General features: G+C 38.2%; 3 protein-coding genes across 7 annotated transcripts in view; 2 read left to right on the forward strand and 1 right to left on the reverse strand.

The window, feature by feature from the left end:
- zgc:173742 (DNA topoisomerase I, mitochondrial) overlaps positions 1-1261 on the forward strand; it is a 40248-nt gene extending 38987 nt beyond the window's left edge. For all 3 annotated transcript variants that reach the window (XM_038293980.1, XM_038293982.1, XM_038293981.1), the window contains exon 20: positions 961-1261. In XM_038293980.1, coding sequence (XP_038149908.1) covers positions 961-1063 — 103 coding nt within the window. In that variant the 3' untranslated portion in view covers positions 1064-1261. The remainder of the gene's footprint in view (positions 1-960) is intronic.
- A 240-nt stretch (positions 1262-1501) lies between these two features.
- hsbp1b (heat shock factor binding protein 1b) lies at positions 1502-3881 on the reverse strand. Its single transcript, XM_038293983.1, has 4 exons — positions 3701-3881; positions 2496-2562; positions 2240-2366; positions 1502-2161 (listed from the first exon to the last, which is right to left on the reverse strand). The coding sequence occupies exons 1-3, from the start codon at positions 3743-3745 to the stop codon at positions 2245-2247; spliced, it is 234 nt and encodes a 77-aa protein (XP_038149911.1). The 5' UTR covers positions 3746-3881; the 3' UTR covers positions 1502-2161; positions 2240-2244.
- A 3356-nt stretch (positions 3882-7237) lies between these two features.
- Positions 7238-17276, forward strand: part of si:dkey-246g23.2 (solute carrier family 66 member 2) — a 58146-nt gene continuing 48107 nt past the window's right edge. Inside the window, exons 1-3 of one of the 3 annotated variants that reach the window (XM_038294006.1) lie at positions 7238-7414; positions 10779-11038; positions 11156-11289. In XM_038294006.1, the coding sequence (XP_038149934.1) occupies positions 10830-11038; positions 11156-11289 (343 nt within the window). In that variant the 5' untranslated portion in view covers positions 7238-7414; positions 10779-10829. The remainder of the gene's footprint in view (positions 7415-10778; positions 11039-11155; positions 11290-17276) is intronic. The other 2 variants (XM_038294005.1, XM_038294004.1) reach the window with 2 other exon arrangements.

Raw genomic sequence — 17276 nt, forward strand, 5'->3', positions numbered from 1 at the left:
TAAAGGTTATATGTAGATCAAAAATGTAAAATCTTTAAACAATGATGCTATTATTTTAAAAAGGAAACCTTTTTGTTTTATCAGTCAGCAACAGGGAACAGACAGGCCTCGATCTCTTTGATTGAATGAGCTCACTGGTCTGTAACCTGCTGGCTGTGTTACTATTACTAGAAAAGCAAAAAACCTAATAAATGAGACTTTTCACCGGCTGCAAATCAGCTACAATTTTATAAGTATTTATCTGCTGGGGGCCTGATACGTGTTGACCTGTGGTTTCTGTGTGCATGCTAAAGCATCAGCACTTTGAGACATCTTTACAATACTTTGTTACCCTTCAAACTGCATTCAGGATTCGGTCATTAGTTTCAGAAATCAGATCAGATTGAATAGGTCTGGTCTGGTTGCGGAGTTGGGCTCTCAGCAGGCTGCTGAAACAGACCATCGGAGTTTAATGGAACTCTGAATAAAACCCAACCATGATCATTTAGGTATTTAAATGTCTGCAGTATTTGCAATGACTGCCTGATCTATAAATTTAAATCTGAATTTGGAAACAGGAAGTCAGTCTTAACTTGGACCCTAATCTGAGTGAGGGTTGTTGTCAACCTGTATGAGCTGTGTTGCCACAGTTTCAGCACTGAGGGAACCACAGATCTCAACATGAACTCCAAGACCTCATTTACTGTTGATTTGGAGTAAAAACCCATTTGGTGAGTTTGGACAGCAACCTTCTCTTCATAAAACCAGATGAAGGTCTGCAGATATTCAAACGTGAAACGGCAGTCTGCACAAACAGAACTGCCTAAATAACTTACAGTAATTTTAAAGTTTTATCCCAGGAAATTGGCTTACTTGTACTTTTTTTGACGAATGATCTCTGCTTCCCTGTCTAGTAGATTTTTTCTGCTTTGCTCTGCAGTGGAGGATTACACTAACCTTTGAACGTCTCTGTTGGTTCAGGTGTAAAAACATGGATGTGCCGATAGAAAAAATCTACAATAAAACCCAACGGGAAAAGTTTGCATGGGCCATCGACATGACAGAAGCAGACTTTGAATTCTAACTCCACACCTCTGATTCTGCCCTCAGAAGCGGGTACCAGGAACCATGACTTGATATTCGACACGGAACTTACATCTGTAGTACGTTGGTCAAGCTTTGCATTAGTGTTGATTTATTGTTGGACATTTGTTTGACTCTGGTACTTAATTTCTATGTTTTTTGTTGTACATTTTGGTTTGCATTGATTTCAATAAAGGTTCCTGCTCTACATTGAAGACTTGATAAAAATCAGTCCAAATAATCCTGTTTAAACAAACTGTTGAATGTTATTTCAATCAGATAAAACTAAGTAGAAAAACACAGATTTTGGTCCAACAGAGATGGTGTCGACATTGAGCAGGTAGTGACCAGTCAGCCTCATTTCCTTCAGATGGAAGCAACTAGATAAGCCACCATTAAAAACCCGTTTAAGCTGTTAAACATCCTATAAGACTATTTCTGCATTTGTGAATAGTTTATTTGGGAGTTTGACTAAACTTTACATATTCTGATACTCGTGCAAAAACCAGGTTAAAAGGAATTAGAACACACTCATTTGACTTCTTGGTTGTGGAATATAAAGACAAGGATAAACTCTACAAGTCATGCTGGTAAAAACATTTTAGAAAAACACAAAGCACCTTAAAGTTGGTTATATTTGTTTTCTTCGATTAAATATTGGGAAAAGAATACAAACGTCAGTGTGTTACCAGAAGAATATTAGAAGTGGAATGCTTCCCACAGCGTGGTTTAACAGTTCTGTTTCTGGTGCACAATAGGACCTGGGTCCAGTGGATGCTCTCAGAACAGGCGTGGAGAAAAGTGTCAGACTGTGCCTTCACCTCCGGGGTTGGACTGACGAAGCCAGAGCTCCAGAAACTTGACCTCTTTGCCCTAAATCCAAATAATGCATTTCTGTTTGAGCTTGTGAAGGGCACATTGAACTAGTCTAGCTCACAAACGACGTTCAGCTTTCAAGTCATCACAAGATCGCAAACCGTTTCACAATAACTATATTAAAAAACAAAAAAAGCATTTCATACAACATTACACCACATCGTTTTCAGTGGAAAAATTCTGCTCCTGGATTCAGGACCAACTCTAGATGTTCTTTAGGAGCCTGTAAATCATAAGGAAAAGAAATTACATTTAAAATTATCTTAATTCAGGCTACAAACATGTTTTGCTTTCCTCTTACCTTCATTATGACCCTTGACTCTCCTTCGGCTTTTCTGGCGCTGCCTCAATCTCCTCAACACCAGCCTGGGTCATCAGGTCAGCGATATTTTTCTCCAGGTCATCTATACGAGTGCTCATCTCATCAAGTGAAGGACTAGTTAAGGTAAACCGTACAGGCAGAAGCACCTCCAAAATCCGTAAATCAAATGACTTTAGGTAGTTTTAAGAATGATTTTATTCTATTAAAATAAACAAATGGTAATATGTCAGGATATTCCTCCCAATAATCTGGTCTGACATGGTCTGGAACTTGTCTTGCATCTGCTGCAGCAAAGTCTGGACCTGTTGGAAAAGGAGAAGTGTGAATAAGTTTAAAAATATACGCTGGCACCAAAGCACTGGGGTCAGCAAGCAGTTCTCTTTTTTAAAAAGAACTAAAAGCTGGTCATTGGCTTGTTTCCATGCCAACAGTGGAAATGGGAAGGGTAACCATGGAAATGTCTAATTCACTTTTAAAGGTGGTTTACAGGAAAGCATATTCTTGTCGTTTATGATCAGTCTATCAGTTATTTTTGAAAGATTAAAAAGTTAAACAATTTAACTAGTAGTAAAAGTTTCTACTGGTTTAATGGTAGATCAATCTGGCTAATGTTTCAAATCTGGGAAAGAAAGAGAAATTATTAAAAAAAGGTATCAATGACTCATCTTAAAGGTAGCTTTAAAGTTCAAAAATTGTCTATTGGTTGCAGTATTTATAATGAAACGTATCAGACCAAAAGTTTTAGACTGGATTCTAGTTTGCAAGAGTCAGTATTACAGGAGCATTTCCCAGTGTTTGCTAAAATGCAACATAATAGGCTGTCATGGTTACCATGGATATAAGCTTTGTGATACATAAGATCATCTGCATGAATTGTTCCTTTTACTACACCGGGAGCAGCCTAGATATTTGAAACTAAAGGAAAGTACAGGGGTCATCATGACGGAGGAAAAGAAATTGAAAAAGAAAATGTTTTAATTGTCGCAGTCTCATGTTGACTAATATCTGAACGATGTAAGCGCTTAAATGCCACTCTGGATCATCTACATGGAAACAGCAGACATTTGGACCGATAAAAATAACAGTTACAGCTGAAATTCACCAGTAAATCCAGCATTAACTCGTGCGTTCATGGAATTGTGTCATTACAACGCAGAAATGAAATGTAGAAATAGGCAAAGCTACGCTAATTGGGTCGAACAGGAGTTACATGCAGCGGTAAATTAAACCAGGGTCAGAAGATCTGAGTGCTTTGATTAAAACAGACCCAGTCCGCCTGTTAGTATTTCAGTAATCGCGCATAATTCGACATGAATGCTCCAGATGTTTTACTATAGCCTTAAAGTTTTGTACATAGCTTTTACCGTCGTTAGCATTCGTGTTAGCAATGCCAGCAAACGCTATGTAGCTAGCACTAGCTTTCCTTACGTCACGACTCACCACATTGGTAAGGTCCTGTACAGACTTGGGGTCCGTCTCAGCCATGGTGTGTAATAACCGACAAATAAAGTCTTCAGGAGGCTAAAAAAATCTGATATAAAGCCGCTAGTTAGTATTGAATCGGTCTCAACTATACCCAACCGCCCACTCAGCTGTTCCACAACAAATATAGTCTCGCGAGAAGATAGACGTGATGTACAGGCAGCATAGAAATAGAGGAGTAGAAGTTGCCCTAATGTTAATCATTTGCACGGCTTTGCGTGCCCCATATTGTTAGTGTCAGGCTCACGTTAGAAAACCCAATTTGTGCGTTTTAACTTATCACTGATTTAATGTGCATTGTTAATATACTCTTAGCACTAATACGGGGCTGTTACTAATCCCGCATGCAAGGTTTAAGGATTTCGACTAAAAATATGCCGGTTAGGGCTTAGTTTTGTTTGGGACAGCTGTCTACCATCGCTGCCCTTTTTTCTGCTTCTTCAATATACCAAAGTAGGTTTTATAAGCCATCACTTATATCATCTGGGATATTAGAAACAATCTTAGTTCAATAACTATTAACCACTGCTGGCCCTTTCTCCCATTCTAAATGTCTACAGATGTGTCTAATTAGGCTTTGCTGACCAACATCTCCCTACTTCCTATCATAAGCTGGACTGTCTCAAAGGCAACCGATGCACAACTTGCACATGTTCTGTGCTTTGTAGCAGGATGTCATGGACTCACTCGATGGCTTCCTCTAGCAGTGTGTCACTAAGCTCAGATAATCACAGACTGGTTTCTTAAGAATGATCCTGACACTAAAGCTCCCCAGACCTTGGTGCAACAGGAGACTTAAGGGATGTCGTGGAACCGGAGGTTCTCATTATTAAAGTTCAGCCTACAGCTCTATAGTAATCATGTGAAGTTTTCAAGTCAATATGAACCAAAATCTCCATGGAATGTTTCAAAAATGCTGAATAAAAAAAAAAAAAAAGTTCTGGAAAGAAATTATAACAGTAACGTTTAAGTGTAAATGTAATGACATTAGACATTTACACTATAAAGATATGCCAGTCCTGCAGTGGCAGTTCCATAATTGTGTCATAGGGGTCTAGGCAGGGACCAATGTGCAGTGAGGGGTGGCTAAAAAATCTATACTGTAGGGGCAGAAACCAATTCATGGTCAATCTACATTGATCACAATTAACCAACAGGAAGATCAATGCACAGAACATCTATATTTTCCAAATAAATCACTAAAGATAGATTAGATTTTCACGAGGCCCTTACTAGTTATGCACATATTTATACATCAGCGCTGTTAAACTAGTATATAGTTCTGCTTAATACATTCATTAAATGGGTTCAGCAGTTCTTTATTTTTAATTTAGAAGATTCATAGATGACTGAAGAGACAACTCTCCTCCATAAAACATAAAAACTAATTTTGTATCAGTCCTCTTGAATTTATTTTTGTGAATAATTCATTTTTGGTTTTAGGTTTTTGGTTAATATGCTAACTGTAAAATAGGATATTCCAAATGATGGTATCACTGGTTTAGAGGAAAACTGCTTTTCCCAGAGGTGGTGAATTAATGCTGCATTTATGTGGTATCATAATTGTAAATACCAAAAACCGACATGAAAATTGCACATGAACACCCACTTATGTTGTAATTTCAACTGAAAAGATAAAAAATAATAATAACCAAGTTACCCGAAATGAGGTCAACTTTGACCTTTCAACATGTCAGAGAGCAGAGAAAGTATTCTGTATGATAAGTACTGCGTTATTAAATGTTCTCTCTTGTTGTGTTTGTAGCCTACACCAGGGTCTTCAACGTTTTCCAGGCCAAGGACCCCCAAACTGATGGCGAGATGGAGCGGGGACCCCCTAATTATATATATTGCTTAAAATTGTGTTATATCAAACGGGCCTATAGTCACTCTATTGCAGATGGAGTAATGTAACGAAAGTAATTTCGCCCTGAGATTATTAAAGTATTTCTGATTATGATTCCTCGTTGATATGATAAGTGTTATGAATGAAACGGTGCCCAGCTTGAAAGAGCTCCTGTGTGGCCTCCATTTATCTGTTTACTACAGTGTGTAAATTCATGTAAATGTGTATTTAAAAACATTTCAATTAGTGGAAAAATTGCAGGGGGGAATATATATATATATATATATATATATATATATATATATATAAAAGAGACTAATCAACCAAAACCTTTGCGACCCCCATGCAGTACCTCCGTGGACTCCCTAGGGTACGGACCCCCTGTTGAAGACCTCTAGCCTACGCAATGCTGATGTACATTTCTTTTTTACAATATGGCCATTTAAACTGTTGTTTGATTTTATCAGATACTTGCTAGTAGTCTGTCAATGATAGCAGCCAGTAGGGTACTCTGCAATCTGTGCTCTGACACAATAATTTTCTGACTTGATTTGTAGTGTATGCCAATGAGCGCATGATTTACTGGAACCGGACATGACCCTATCTTACCCTAGTAGCTTGTGAAGATAATCTGTGGATCCACCATGTTCACCTTTTCTAACACAACTAAAGCACTTGAATACAATGCACTGGTAACATCCAGTTTAAAGTAAAAAGGATAATCTTCACCATACCAGTGGTGGCGGAGTAGCGGCCTAGTGATTAGGGCGTAGAACTTGGAATCCTGAGTTTCTGAGCCCCACTCCCACAGCCTGCTCTCTGGGTCCCTGAGCAAAACCCCTTAACCCCACACTGCTCCCCGGGTGCCGCACATTAGCAGCCCACTGCTCCCCAAAGGGATGGATCAAATGCAGAGACAGTGTAATGACAAAAAAAAAAACAAACACATGAAGGCGTTATAAATGCATACAGAAACAACAAATTACCAGGTAGAAGTGGGCACCCCCCTATATATAGATTTGGGTTCAATAAAAGAAAAGCATTAGGTATGAAAAGAAATGTATTACAAGAAAGATTCAAACCCTGAATATCACCTGTAGGGATGCTGCTGTTTGACAGAAATGGAGATGCTCATGCTGGAAATTAAAAGTGCACATTATCTCCCCCAAAGTGATGTTAAAGACACACTGACACTTATTCTAAAGGCTTGATGGTAACTGTTACTGACAAGGGTGGGATAATCAATATTGGGTGTACTTCTTTTTCAATTTAGACTAGGTTTTGATTACTTTTTTTTTCTTTAACTACTCTCCTTCCGTTCTGGGCTACTTAGTTTTGGATAGTATGTTCAATATAATGTGAAGAAGATTATTTCAGAGCCACATTTTTATCCAAAACGCTGATCTATGCTAATCTAACCTACAAAATTGCCACTCCCAATATGGCGGCAACTGACTGGCTTGTGTAGCTTCTAATCATCCAGGTATATGTGTGGAAGATGGAGTTTTGAAAAGGAACACCTACGGTCATCTAAGTTTATTGATCTGTCAAACGTTTATCCTCATATTAAGTGATTTAGTTTCATTAAAACTATTCTTAAAGGGAATTAAATGAAACAATAAAAACTGTGGTTTTCAAACCGGAAAAAAAAAGTTTGTTTGGGTTCGTGCGCGCGCACGTGTGCGCCGATGCGCGCTCTCTGTTCAGATTGAGAGAGTTGAGATTTGAAAGTTGGAGCAGAAAGGATCTTGGTTCGTTTTTAAGGCTTTTGAGACCTGCAGAGATTCCGGGATTACTGAAACAAGGTAAATAGATGAAGAGGAAAGGTGAGTAAAGCTCCTTCCTGGAAGAATGTCTCACCTGAGATGAAGTTCCCACAAACTCATCCCTGAGAATAGATCCCTGGGGTTTATTTTACCACCACCTGTTTGCACGAATCAATATTTAGAATAATTACTGATCAGACTGACCCCAATGATAGGAAATGAATTTATCCTTGTGTTAATTAATGTCTGGATGTTCTGTGCTGGAAGAAGTTTAGGCATGTTGGCCCTTCCCCTTTAAACTATGCTTTGGTTACCTAACCAAGCCTGTTCCTCTGTCAGAAGGGGCCAGCACGTCTCTGCTGCTGCTGTTATGAGTTTATTCTCAGCTCCAAGCAGAAACAGCTGCCGAGCTGTTAAATTCCTGAATAATATTTAACTTCAGTGTTTAAATCCATGCAGCAGGTTTGAAACAGTTCTGCATTGTTATCTTTTTTAATGTCCTTCTTTACAGCCAGACATTAAAATTCTTGATAACTTTAGAGATTTTTTTTCTTGCTATAAAACAAGCTCTATGCCTCCTTGCAGCTTAGGTTAAAGAACAGTTTTTATTAGATTCCTTCAAACTATAGCTGCAGTTACTGTTCTATTGAAAATACTCTGTTGTGGAAAATATAAGGACTTGAAAACAGATGATTTTTGTTACATGTCATAAAAAAACAACTTTTAAATCTGCTAATGATTTATTTTAAGCCTATGCTGGGTGATGTTGAAATCCAATATAGGCAGGCAGAGAAGCACACATGTATGCGGGTGTTGCACTTCTTAGATTTCTTCCTGGACTTTGCAGAGTTTTCATAGAATATGTAGCTCATGCTTATCTGTAAACAGCAGCTTAGTTGTTGGATAATGAACCAATGTAATGTTTAGAATCAGCATTCTCTCTGGAAAATCATGGGAAAACAAATTACTGTTGCAGCTTTAGCTTTATATGTGTGTGTTTGTGGTTGGGGGGGTTGCCAGGGGTGCATGAGACAATTGAAGTTATTGAAACACACTGTTCAGAGTATTCAGACTGGGAGTAAAAAGTATTGCAGAAGTATTTTAATATGAGGAGATTTTTCAGGGCTTTCTATCTGCAGCTAATGCTGACCCCTCCCACCCATATTACCTCAGCTGTGCCCCCCATTACCCGTCTGTTACTCCTGCCTTCATCTGACCTTTTCCTGCTGTACATGACATCTCATGTGTTCTACACCTTTAACATCTATTTCCAGACTGTCATGTTCATTCTGTTTTTGCTCAGTTATAAATGGCGTAATCACATTTCACCAGCTCATATCTGTTCTCTGCTCTATGCTTGTATTATGCCATCACCAAAAGCAGAAATGTAAACATAATGCTTTATATTTATTTATAAAAACTAGGGCTGCAACTACTGCAAATCGATTGATCTCTCTATAATTGTTTCCCATAAATCGATTAATAATCGGATAGCCAAAGGTTCCTTAAAGAAGATTTTTCACGAAATTAAACCAAGAGAAAATAAAACTTTTTGACTTGAGGAGTTCTGGATTGAGCATATTGACAGATGAAAAAGTTGAATGTTTATATATATATATATATATATATATATATATATATATATATATATATATATATATATATATATATATATATATTATTATATATATTTTTTTTTTTTTACTATGTTGGTATAATTACCGCTCTAACTGGGTCGCTCTGTCAGCTAAAGGCATATTTTATGGTCTCTATGCTCCAGTTAATGATTAAATGACTACTTAATTAGTTGATGATTGTTTCAATAACTGATTTGTCATGATTTATCCAATTAATTGCTTCAGCCATAATGTAAACATATTTTGTGAGATTGCTCTTTTCTAACTGGCTGAGAAACATTAACTCATGTCTTGACAGAATCATTATATTTCTTTACTACAGTGTGTATGTCACAATCCTAAACTGTACAAGAAAAATTAGTTTATAAGAGAGAAACTAAAACCTGAAAAAATTTGTGCTCATGAAATCTGTGATCTAAATGCATCAAAATCTCTTACTTAAGTAAAACTTTGGATTAATCTACTTACTATAACTTAAGCTATTATGCTATTTAAGATTGGCTGAAAATACATTAAACACCAGATACTGTGGCTCAGGTCTTTTTTTTAAGTTTATGTTGAACAAATTCACTTAGAAAAGTGTTTTGCCAGCTCAAATTGTTAATTTTGTAAACATGTAATGTATTTATTGTGTTTTTTATTTTTATTCTTTGGAACAACAGAATTTGCAAATAACTCCTAAACATTAAATCTGAAGTTATGCACCAACAACTACTCCATACTAGAGTGGACAATTTACCAAAAACCTTTTTATTCTTACTTGAATATTTCCTATGATTATTAGTTACAAATTTTACTTCAGTAATAATAATAAAAAAGTACAGCTACTATTACTTTAGTAAAATGTGTTGGTGCTCTGTCCATCTTTGTTCTTAACTGTTGAGAAATCAGACCAGTTCACTTTTACTGTATAAAGAAAAATTTCAATTATTTTATGTGAAAACCTGAAAGTAAAATGCTTAAAATAGTGAAGTAAAAGCCATGGTTTATAATTATTACACCTTGGCTAAAACTCTCTTCTGTGCAGGAAAAGTCGCCTTATTTAAGAAGTTCTTTTCTTTTTGTGTGGGTAAATAACATCTCAATTAGGGCTTAAACAATTAATCTGGATAAATAGATTATTAAAATAATCGGCTACTACTTTAGTAATGAATTTATCCTTAAATGGATTAAAAACTTTAACACATTAGCTGAAAGAGCAACCCACTCAAGAGTAATTATGCCAACATTTAAGATGGAAAAACTTTTTTGTCCATGAATAAGCTGTTTAGAACTCCTCAAGTGGCAATTCTGTATAAAATCTTCAAGGGACCTTTTGCTGTCTGATTTTTAATGAATTAATAGAACAAAATAATTGACAGATTGGTCAATTATCAAAATAATTATTAGCTGCAGCCCTAATCCCAAACTAATTGTGTGAGGCTAAATATAGTGCCCCATGATATTGAGAACCATAAAAAGAAACAAATCATTAGGAAAAAGTAATTTAGCTATTTGATTTTATTGGCAAAACATTAGTCTGTGTCCTCAGTGGTTTAGTCCATCAGAAACGACTGATCACATCAAATGTCATCTATTCTGAAAGTGTGTGGTCTTACAATTGGTGATGGGCTTCTTTTGGGTCAGAATTCTCCTAAACTAACAACTATTTATATTAAGAGGTTCAGAAATGACAAACTGGTAACATTTAATCTCCTTTCTGAATTTAATCTGGTTTGCCTCTGTTAAAGATTTCATCTAACACCAGTTTCAAATCCCTTGTTGATTCTCAACTATCATCTTCTCAGGTACAGTATTCTCTCAGAACCTTTGGAGACGCCTGAAGTCCTTTCAGGGTGATGGATGCAGAGGGGGTTCTCCAGGAGGAGGATATGGAGGGATCATGGACGCTGCTGTCCCTTTTGGCGTCCCTCCTCATGGTGTTTGGGGGCGCCTTGCCGTACATCCCGCAGTATCAGGAGATCCAGAGAAGCAGCAACACAGAGGGCTTCTCCACCAGAGTTTGCCTGGTTCTACTCGTAGCCAACATCTTGCGAATATTCTTTTGGTAATGATCAAAAACTAACAACATCCTGTCAGTTACTAATTATTAGAACACATTTAAATGTGCAGTACTGTTATAATATCATAGAGAAGGTTTTCAATATTGGTTTTGCTTTTGCAGGATAGGGAAACAGTTTGAGCTGACACTGTTGCTTCAGAGTGTGGTAATGATCCTGACCATGTTTGCCATGCTCCACCTCTGCTGCACGGTCCACAATAACAACCGAGTGAGCACCAAGCAGCATCGGCTTACAGGTAACCCACCTTATGGCAAAAAAGCCACTGGTCTCAACCAAAACTGCATGATGGTTTAAAATGAAATAAAATATGTAGTCCTAAAATCGTCCAGAAGAGGGTGCTGTTTGAACACTTTACACTTCAAGCACAAAGCTTAAATACTATCTCAGACCTTTTGTCTTCATTCAATTGTTTCTTGAAAAAAATTGTTTAAATGACTATTTTCATAATATTTACAAATACTCTACTATAAATATCACCACTCTGAAGTTTTTAATTTCTAAATAGCAGATCAAACGTGTTCCATGAAATCACTGATTCATCGTAACGATCCTTCATGGGAATACATTCAGCTAAATGCTGACTTACAATTTACAAAATAATTTTTTTTCATCATCTCATATTATATCAGTCTAAAATGTATTCCATTTTATGATAAATTTGACTCACTATTGCTTAATATCACAATAAGGAAATAAAAAAAAATTCCACCTGAAGTTACAATATGTAAAGTCTAAAACTATAAGGTGACCCTGCATGTTGTTCACTTGTTTAATACCTGAGGACTGGACCACTGCATCTCCCAGTCCTGCTGCATGGAACAGCCCTTTTTTCACCATCTCCAATTAGTAAAAAAAAGCTGCAGCTCGTTTGCTGAGTGGTTGGAAAACAAAATACATATTACCCCAGTGTTGGCTTCCCTTCACTGCTTTCGGTCTCTTAAAGGATCCAATTTAAAATTGTAGTTTTCATTTTCAAAACTCTGCATAGTCTTCCCCCCTCATTCCTATCTGAGCTACTTTGTATTCATGCTCTGAAAAGCACCATGAGGTCGACCGCAGAGCCGATGCTGTCTATTTTCAGGTCTAAGCTTATTTCTCTTAGATGGAGCCTTTGCTGTGGCAGGTCCTCTACTCTGGAGTAGCCTGCCTCTTAGCATTAAAGCATTTTCAATCAAATTTGAAGACTCTTCTTTTAAACTGTTTTTAGTACATGAGGATGTAAATGTGTTATTTTTTTGTTGTTGCTTTTTTATTCCACCTTACCTGATTATTCATTGTTCATTAAGCAGCATTTCAAGCCATTTCTTTTTCTGTACATGTGTTTATTTTTTCTTTTTCTATCATCTATGGAAGCGTATTGCATTCACCGAAACAAACAAAAAAATAATCAGACAGCTATCTCATAATTATGAGATTTTATCTCGTAATTATGTCTGATTTTAACTGCCATAACCTGATTACGGAAGCAATACACTTCCGTAATTATCCTTTTCTTTTAGCCTTTTGCTATTTTATTTGCTCTTTGTGTAACTAGAACTGTTGGATATATGCTAAGCAAATACTGGTAAAAATATGATCTTGACCTTGGAAAAACTTAAAGAAGTCGGAAATATTTATATTCTGTATAGCACTTCTGGATAGAGGCAAACTACATTTCGTTGCCTTGTACTTATGACAGTGTATAGACGATAAAATTGAATTCTATTCTAAATGTAGCAGGAACAGAGGTGGGGACCTTAGCAAGTCTGGTTCATCCTTGAGTCCAGTTTCAAAAAAGAATCAAACATATTTTACTGTCATGATATAAATGTATGCTGATACAAAAAAAAGTGTGGGTGGATAAAAAAAAAGGTTTATAAATATATGCTCCAGTTGACTATTATCTCTGAGTGAATCCATCAATCATTTTCCTTTACGCTTATCCCAAGCGGGGTGGCGAGGGATGCTGGTACCTATCTCCAGCAGTCTACGGGCGAGAGGCGGGGTGAACCCTGGACAGGGCACCAGTCCACCGCAGGGCAAAACAGAGACAAACAACCATTCACGCACACACAAGGAGAATTTAGATTAACCAATTACAGTCATATTTTTGGACTGTGGGAGGAAGCCAGAAAAGAACCCAAGCATGCTCAGGGAGAATATTCTAACTCCATGCAGAAATACTGGGATTTGAACCCGGAACCTTCTTGCTTGAAGGAAACAGTGCTACCCACTGTTCCACTGAGCAGCCCTTCTGAATGATTATGTTGCACAAATGAAGGTGAATCTGTTACAATGTGGTAGGTGGAAGGTAATTTAGAGGGGTTTACTGTGGAGTCGCTACATATACGACTTTGGAGTTATGTCACTTTCTCTTTGAAGAGAAAATGATTTGAATTGAATGCAGAGGGGGAATGGGTCAGTCCCCCACCTCCTGAAGGCTATGATTAGCCAGCCAGGTTGTTCTCTGGGCATCAGGTCAGTTCCACTTTGTCTCAGAGAAAAAGTTGCTCCTTTGGGATGGACTCTGCAGAAACAGTACCTGAAGTGGGGCAGGTTAATCTTTTTTTATAAACAACTATAAATTTATATATATTTTTTCTTCTAAAAAGACTTGTTCTGTGGTCTGATTAGCCTGGAACGTTTAAAGGATTTCATTACATTGAAAAACTGTCCCAACCAGAGGCTGTTAACCAGTAATAATGGTTCTGCTGAGAATAAGGAGCCAAAACTCCAGCAAGCTAAGAAGAAGGAAACCAAAACTTTGACTCAAGCAATGCAGTTAAACAACTAAATATTGAGAAAAGGTATAAACTTCTGAATAATAAGACACTTCTCTCTCTTCCTATTATTATATAATTCTGGCATTTAGCAAAGAGAAACAATTTTGTTACCTAAATCTCCTGAAACAGTAGAAGTTTAGTTTGATTTAAAGCCTGACAGAGAAAATGTTACCGTATGTGTTTTTCTATACTTTTAATGGAAATATCCAGTTTCCGCTGAAAGGCAGGAGACTGAAGCAGTTCCTTCCAATGATGTATTGTCCTAGGTTGTGGTTGTTGGTTGGAGGGAGACCTGGTTCAGCTTTGGTCTGAAGGATGCATTAATAAAAGTTTCATGTCCTCTAGGGAGGGATGCAGAGAAAGGCAGGACATTATCTATTCTTCACTGTGACTGGATTCATCTTTATTATCAGTCACGGCTGTACTGAACAATCCTTTATAAGGAATTGCTTTTTATTTATAGATGCAAACTTAATTTGTCAAGGCAAGCAAAAACCATGACAGAAATTGAATATGTGTAAGGATTTTATCAGATCGCCTGCATGTAGAAAACTATTGAATGATTAGGGCTCGTAACACAGCAACTGTTTTATTAAAATCATAAATTAGGGTTTTATATTTTGTCTGATGGATTTCAATTCTTTGTGTAGGAAATGGCTATGCCTGTGTGTGTTTTCTTTAAAAAAGGGTTTAAAATAGACATTGAACTGTCTTCAGCATCTCTGCCTCTGAAAAGAGCTGAAAAATAATTCACCAATAACATATTATTATTATACAACCCACTCTATTACATTCATATCTTCTTTTATTGTGTTGAGTAGAATAAAACGATGCATGAGGTGATGGGTCATCTATTTGCTGAAGGTCAATTGCACACCATTCTTATCTCTTCATGTTGTTTTGGGTATATGTGTGAATGATAATGTTATAATAAAATGGAAGCAAAGTAGTGGAGTGGGAATATGCAGCTTTACCTATCAGGCCCGTCTGCATAAAGGAAGAGACTGAAAATGATGCGCGTCCTCCTGAGATGTTGTATACCTGCAGCCTAATCTCCCTGAATGGAACTCAGCCAGGCTTTCAACGCTGAAGATCTTTGAACATTTGAAGATCTTTTCAACATTCAGCAGTGGCAGTGGGGAAGGCAGTGGGGAAGAAGCTGTTTTGGAATCTGCTGGACCTCCATCGGATGCTTTGAAGCCTCTACCCAGAGGGCAGCAGGGAGATCAGTCCATGGAGGGGGTTTGAGGGGTCATTTATAACATTACGCGCTTGGGACACACAGTGCTGGGGTGAAATGTCTTTTATGGAGGGAAGAGAAGCCCCTATGATTTTCTCTGCTGTTCTTACTACTCATCTCACCTTCTTCCAGTCTGAGGCGCTGCAGCCTCCACACCACACAGTGAGAAAGCTGGTCAGAACACTCTCTGTTGGGCTTCTGTAGAAGGTGGTGAGGATGGTTGGGTGCAGGTGGGCTCTCCTCAGCCTCTGCAGGAAGTACATGTGCTTTTGTTCCCTTTTGACCAGTGAGGTGGTGTTTATATTCCAGGTGAGGGTGTCTGTGATGTGCACTCCCAGGAATTTGGTGCTGCTGACAACCTCTACAGCTGAGCTGTTGATGAGCAGTGGAACATGCTTTGGCCAATCTTGCTCAAGTTTAATGATGATCTCCATTTTTTTGTCCACATTCAGGATTAGGCTGTTATCTTTGCAACAGTTCACCAGCTGCTCCACCTCCTCTCTTTAGTCGTGCTTGTCGTCTCTGATGAGGTCCACTATCGTGGAGTCGTCTGTGAATTTCACGATGTGATTGGTGGTGAACCTGGGTACGCAGTCATGTGTCATCAGGGTGAAGAGCAGGAGGCTCAAAAGGCAGCCCTGAGGGGAGCCTGTGCTTAGACGGATGACATCAGAGGTGTTCTGTCCGACCCGGATGACTGAGGTCTGTCTGTGAGGAAGTCTATCAACCAATTAGAGAGGGGTGTATTGAAGCCCAGCTGTTACAGTTTTCCTATCAGATGTTGCGGGATGATGGTGTTGAAAGCTGAACTGAAGGCCAGGCATAGCCTATGTTCTTTTCCTCCAGGTGTGCTAGGCTCAGGTGAATAGCAAAGGAGATGGCATCTCCAGTGGAGCGGTAGGCGGTCGGTAGGTGAACTGGAACAGGTGAAAATGTCTGGGGGAGACCATAGATGATGAGTTCTTTAACCGGCCTTTCGAAGCACTTCATCATGATTGGAGTCGATGCGACAGGCCGGTCTTCATTTAGTGAGGTGACCCGAGGCTTCTTTGGGACTGGAATGATGGTGGCAGACTTGAAGTATAATGGCACTATGGATTGGTCCAGCGAGGTTTTGAAAATTTCTCTGAGGACACCAGCCAGCTGATCTCCACACTTGTTGTCAGTGTTGTGCCTGAACGCGTTCATTGAACGAAAGTTCATGAACTCGTTCATATTTTGGGCAAACGTGAACTGAACGTACTGTATTACTGCCTGATGAACGTTATTGTGAACTCGTTCATTCTGGTGTCTGTGAACGGCACGCTCTCTCAGTTCAACTTCGTTCAATAGGTTGCCAAATTTCTATACAGCCCTCCAGGCGAAACCCCGGCTAAATCAAACCGTAAACAGGCCTTAATATGTAGCGGGGAAAACACCAGCTACCAGCGTCGTAGCCTACAGCCGCGTGCGTCATCAAAACAAAATACAGAGTGGAAGCCACAGCAGCATGGAGACGACCGTGGATGCGAAAAAGCAGCAGTATGATCACTTAAAACAGTTTTATGACCAGGTGGTCGGTGAGGATGATGGCAACAATCTTACATTTCTCTGCAAACTTTGCCCGCCGGCTTTCAGTAAAAAAATCCGCACTTCAGTAACCTTAAATTCCTACCTCAGCCTGGTCCCTCAGTTTGTGTTAGTAAAATGTTCTTGATGGTTTTACTATTCATGTAACTTGTTTGTTAAACCTGCCTGGTATAATTTTCCAGGATTCCAGTATTCCTTTTTAGTATGTACTGAAATGGAATTTCAAATTGAAAAAATTATTAAAATAAAAAAAACTTTTGCACCTTAAAGACTACTTTCCTGTTTTTCTTTTAATAATTCCTCATAAAAAAGACCATTCAAGCAGAACATTTTTCCTGATGTTTTTGAGAATATACTGTAGGGGTGAAAGCTGCAGCTGCTACTAGTGTGAAGTGAATGGACAGCAACAAAGCGTTAAAGCAACAATGGGGAAATGCTGTCCCCTCAATGCTAATGTAAACCCTGGTTGGATAAGGATTCAAAACTGGATATGAAGATGAAATCTGACGCACAGTTTCAGTGTTATAACTGATAAAATAATCGCTGTCTGTGGTTCTACAGTAGGCTATGATGTAATTGAGCAATATATGAAAAAAAAAAAAAAAAGAACTATGAACTAGTTCATTTTTTGGAACTGTGAACTTAGTTTAA

The sequence above is a fragment of the Cyprinodon tularosa genome, unplaced genomic scaffold (assembly GCF_016077235.1).
Source record: "Cyprinodon tularosa strain WSP-4 unplaced genomic scaffold, ASM1607723v1 ctg332, whole genome shotgun sequence".
In the NCBI taxonomy this organism is placed as follows: Eukaryota; Metazoa; Chordata; class Actinopteri; order Cyprinodontiformes; family Cyprinodontidae; genus Cyprinodon; species Cyprinodon tularosa.

What these genes read in the sequence shown, in the direction of transcription:
- hsbp1b (XM_038293983.1), bottom strand. Translation starts at nt 3,745, where the DNA reads ATGGCTGAGACGGACCCCAAGTCTGTACAGGACCTTACCAATGTG. An exon ending in TACAGGACCTTACCAATGTG is followed by an intron (nt 2,563 to 3,700) that starts GTGAGTCGTGAC and finishes CTTTTCCAACAG; the next exon opens with GTCCAGACTTTGCTGCAGCA. An exon ending in AGACCAGATTATTGGGAGGA is followed by an intron (nt 2,367 to 2,495) that starts ATATCCTGACAT and finishes CTAGTCCTTCAC; the next exon opens with TTGATGAGATGAGCACTCGT.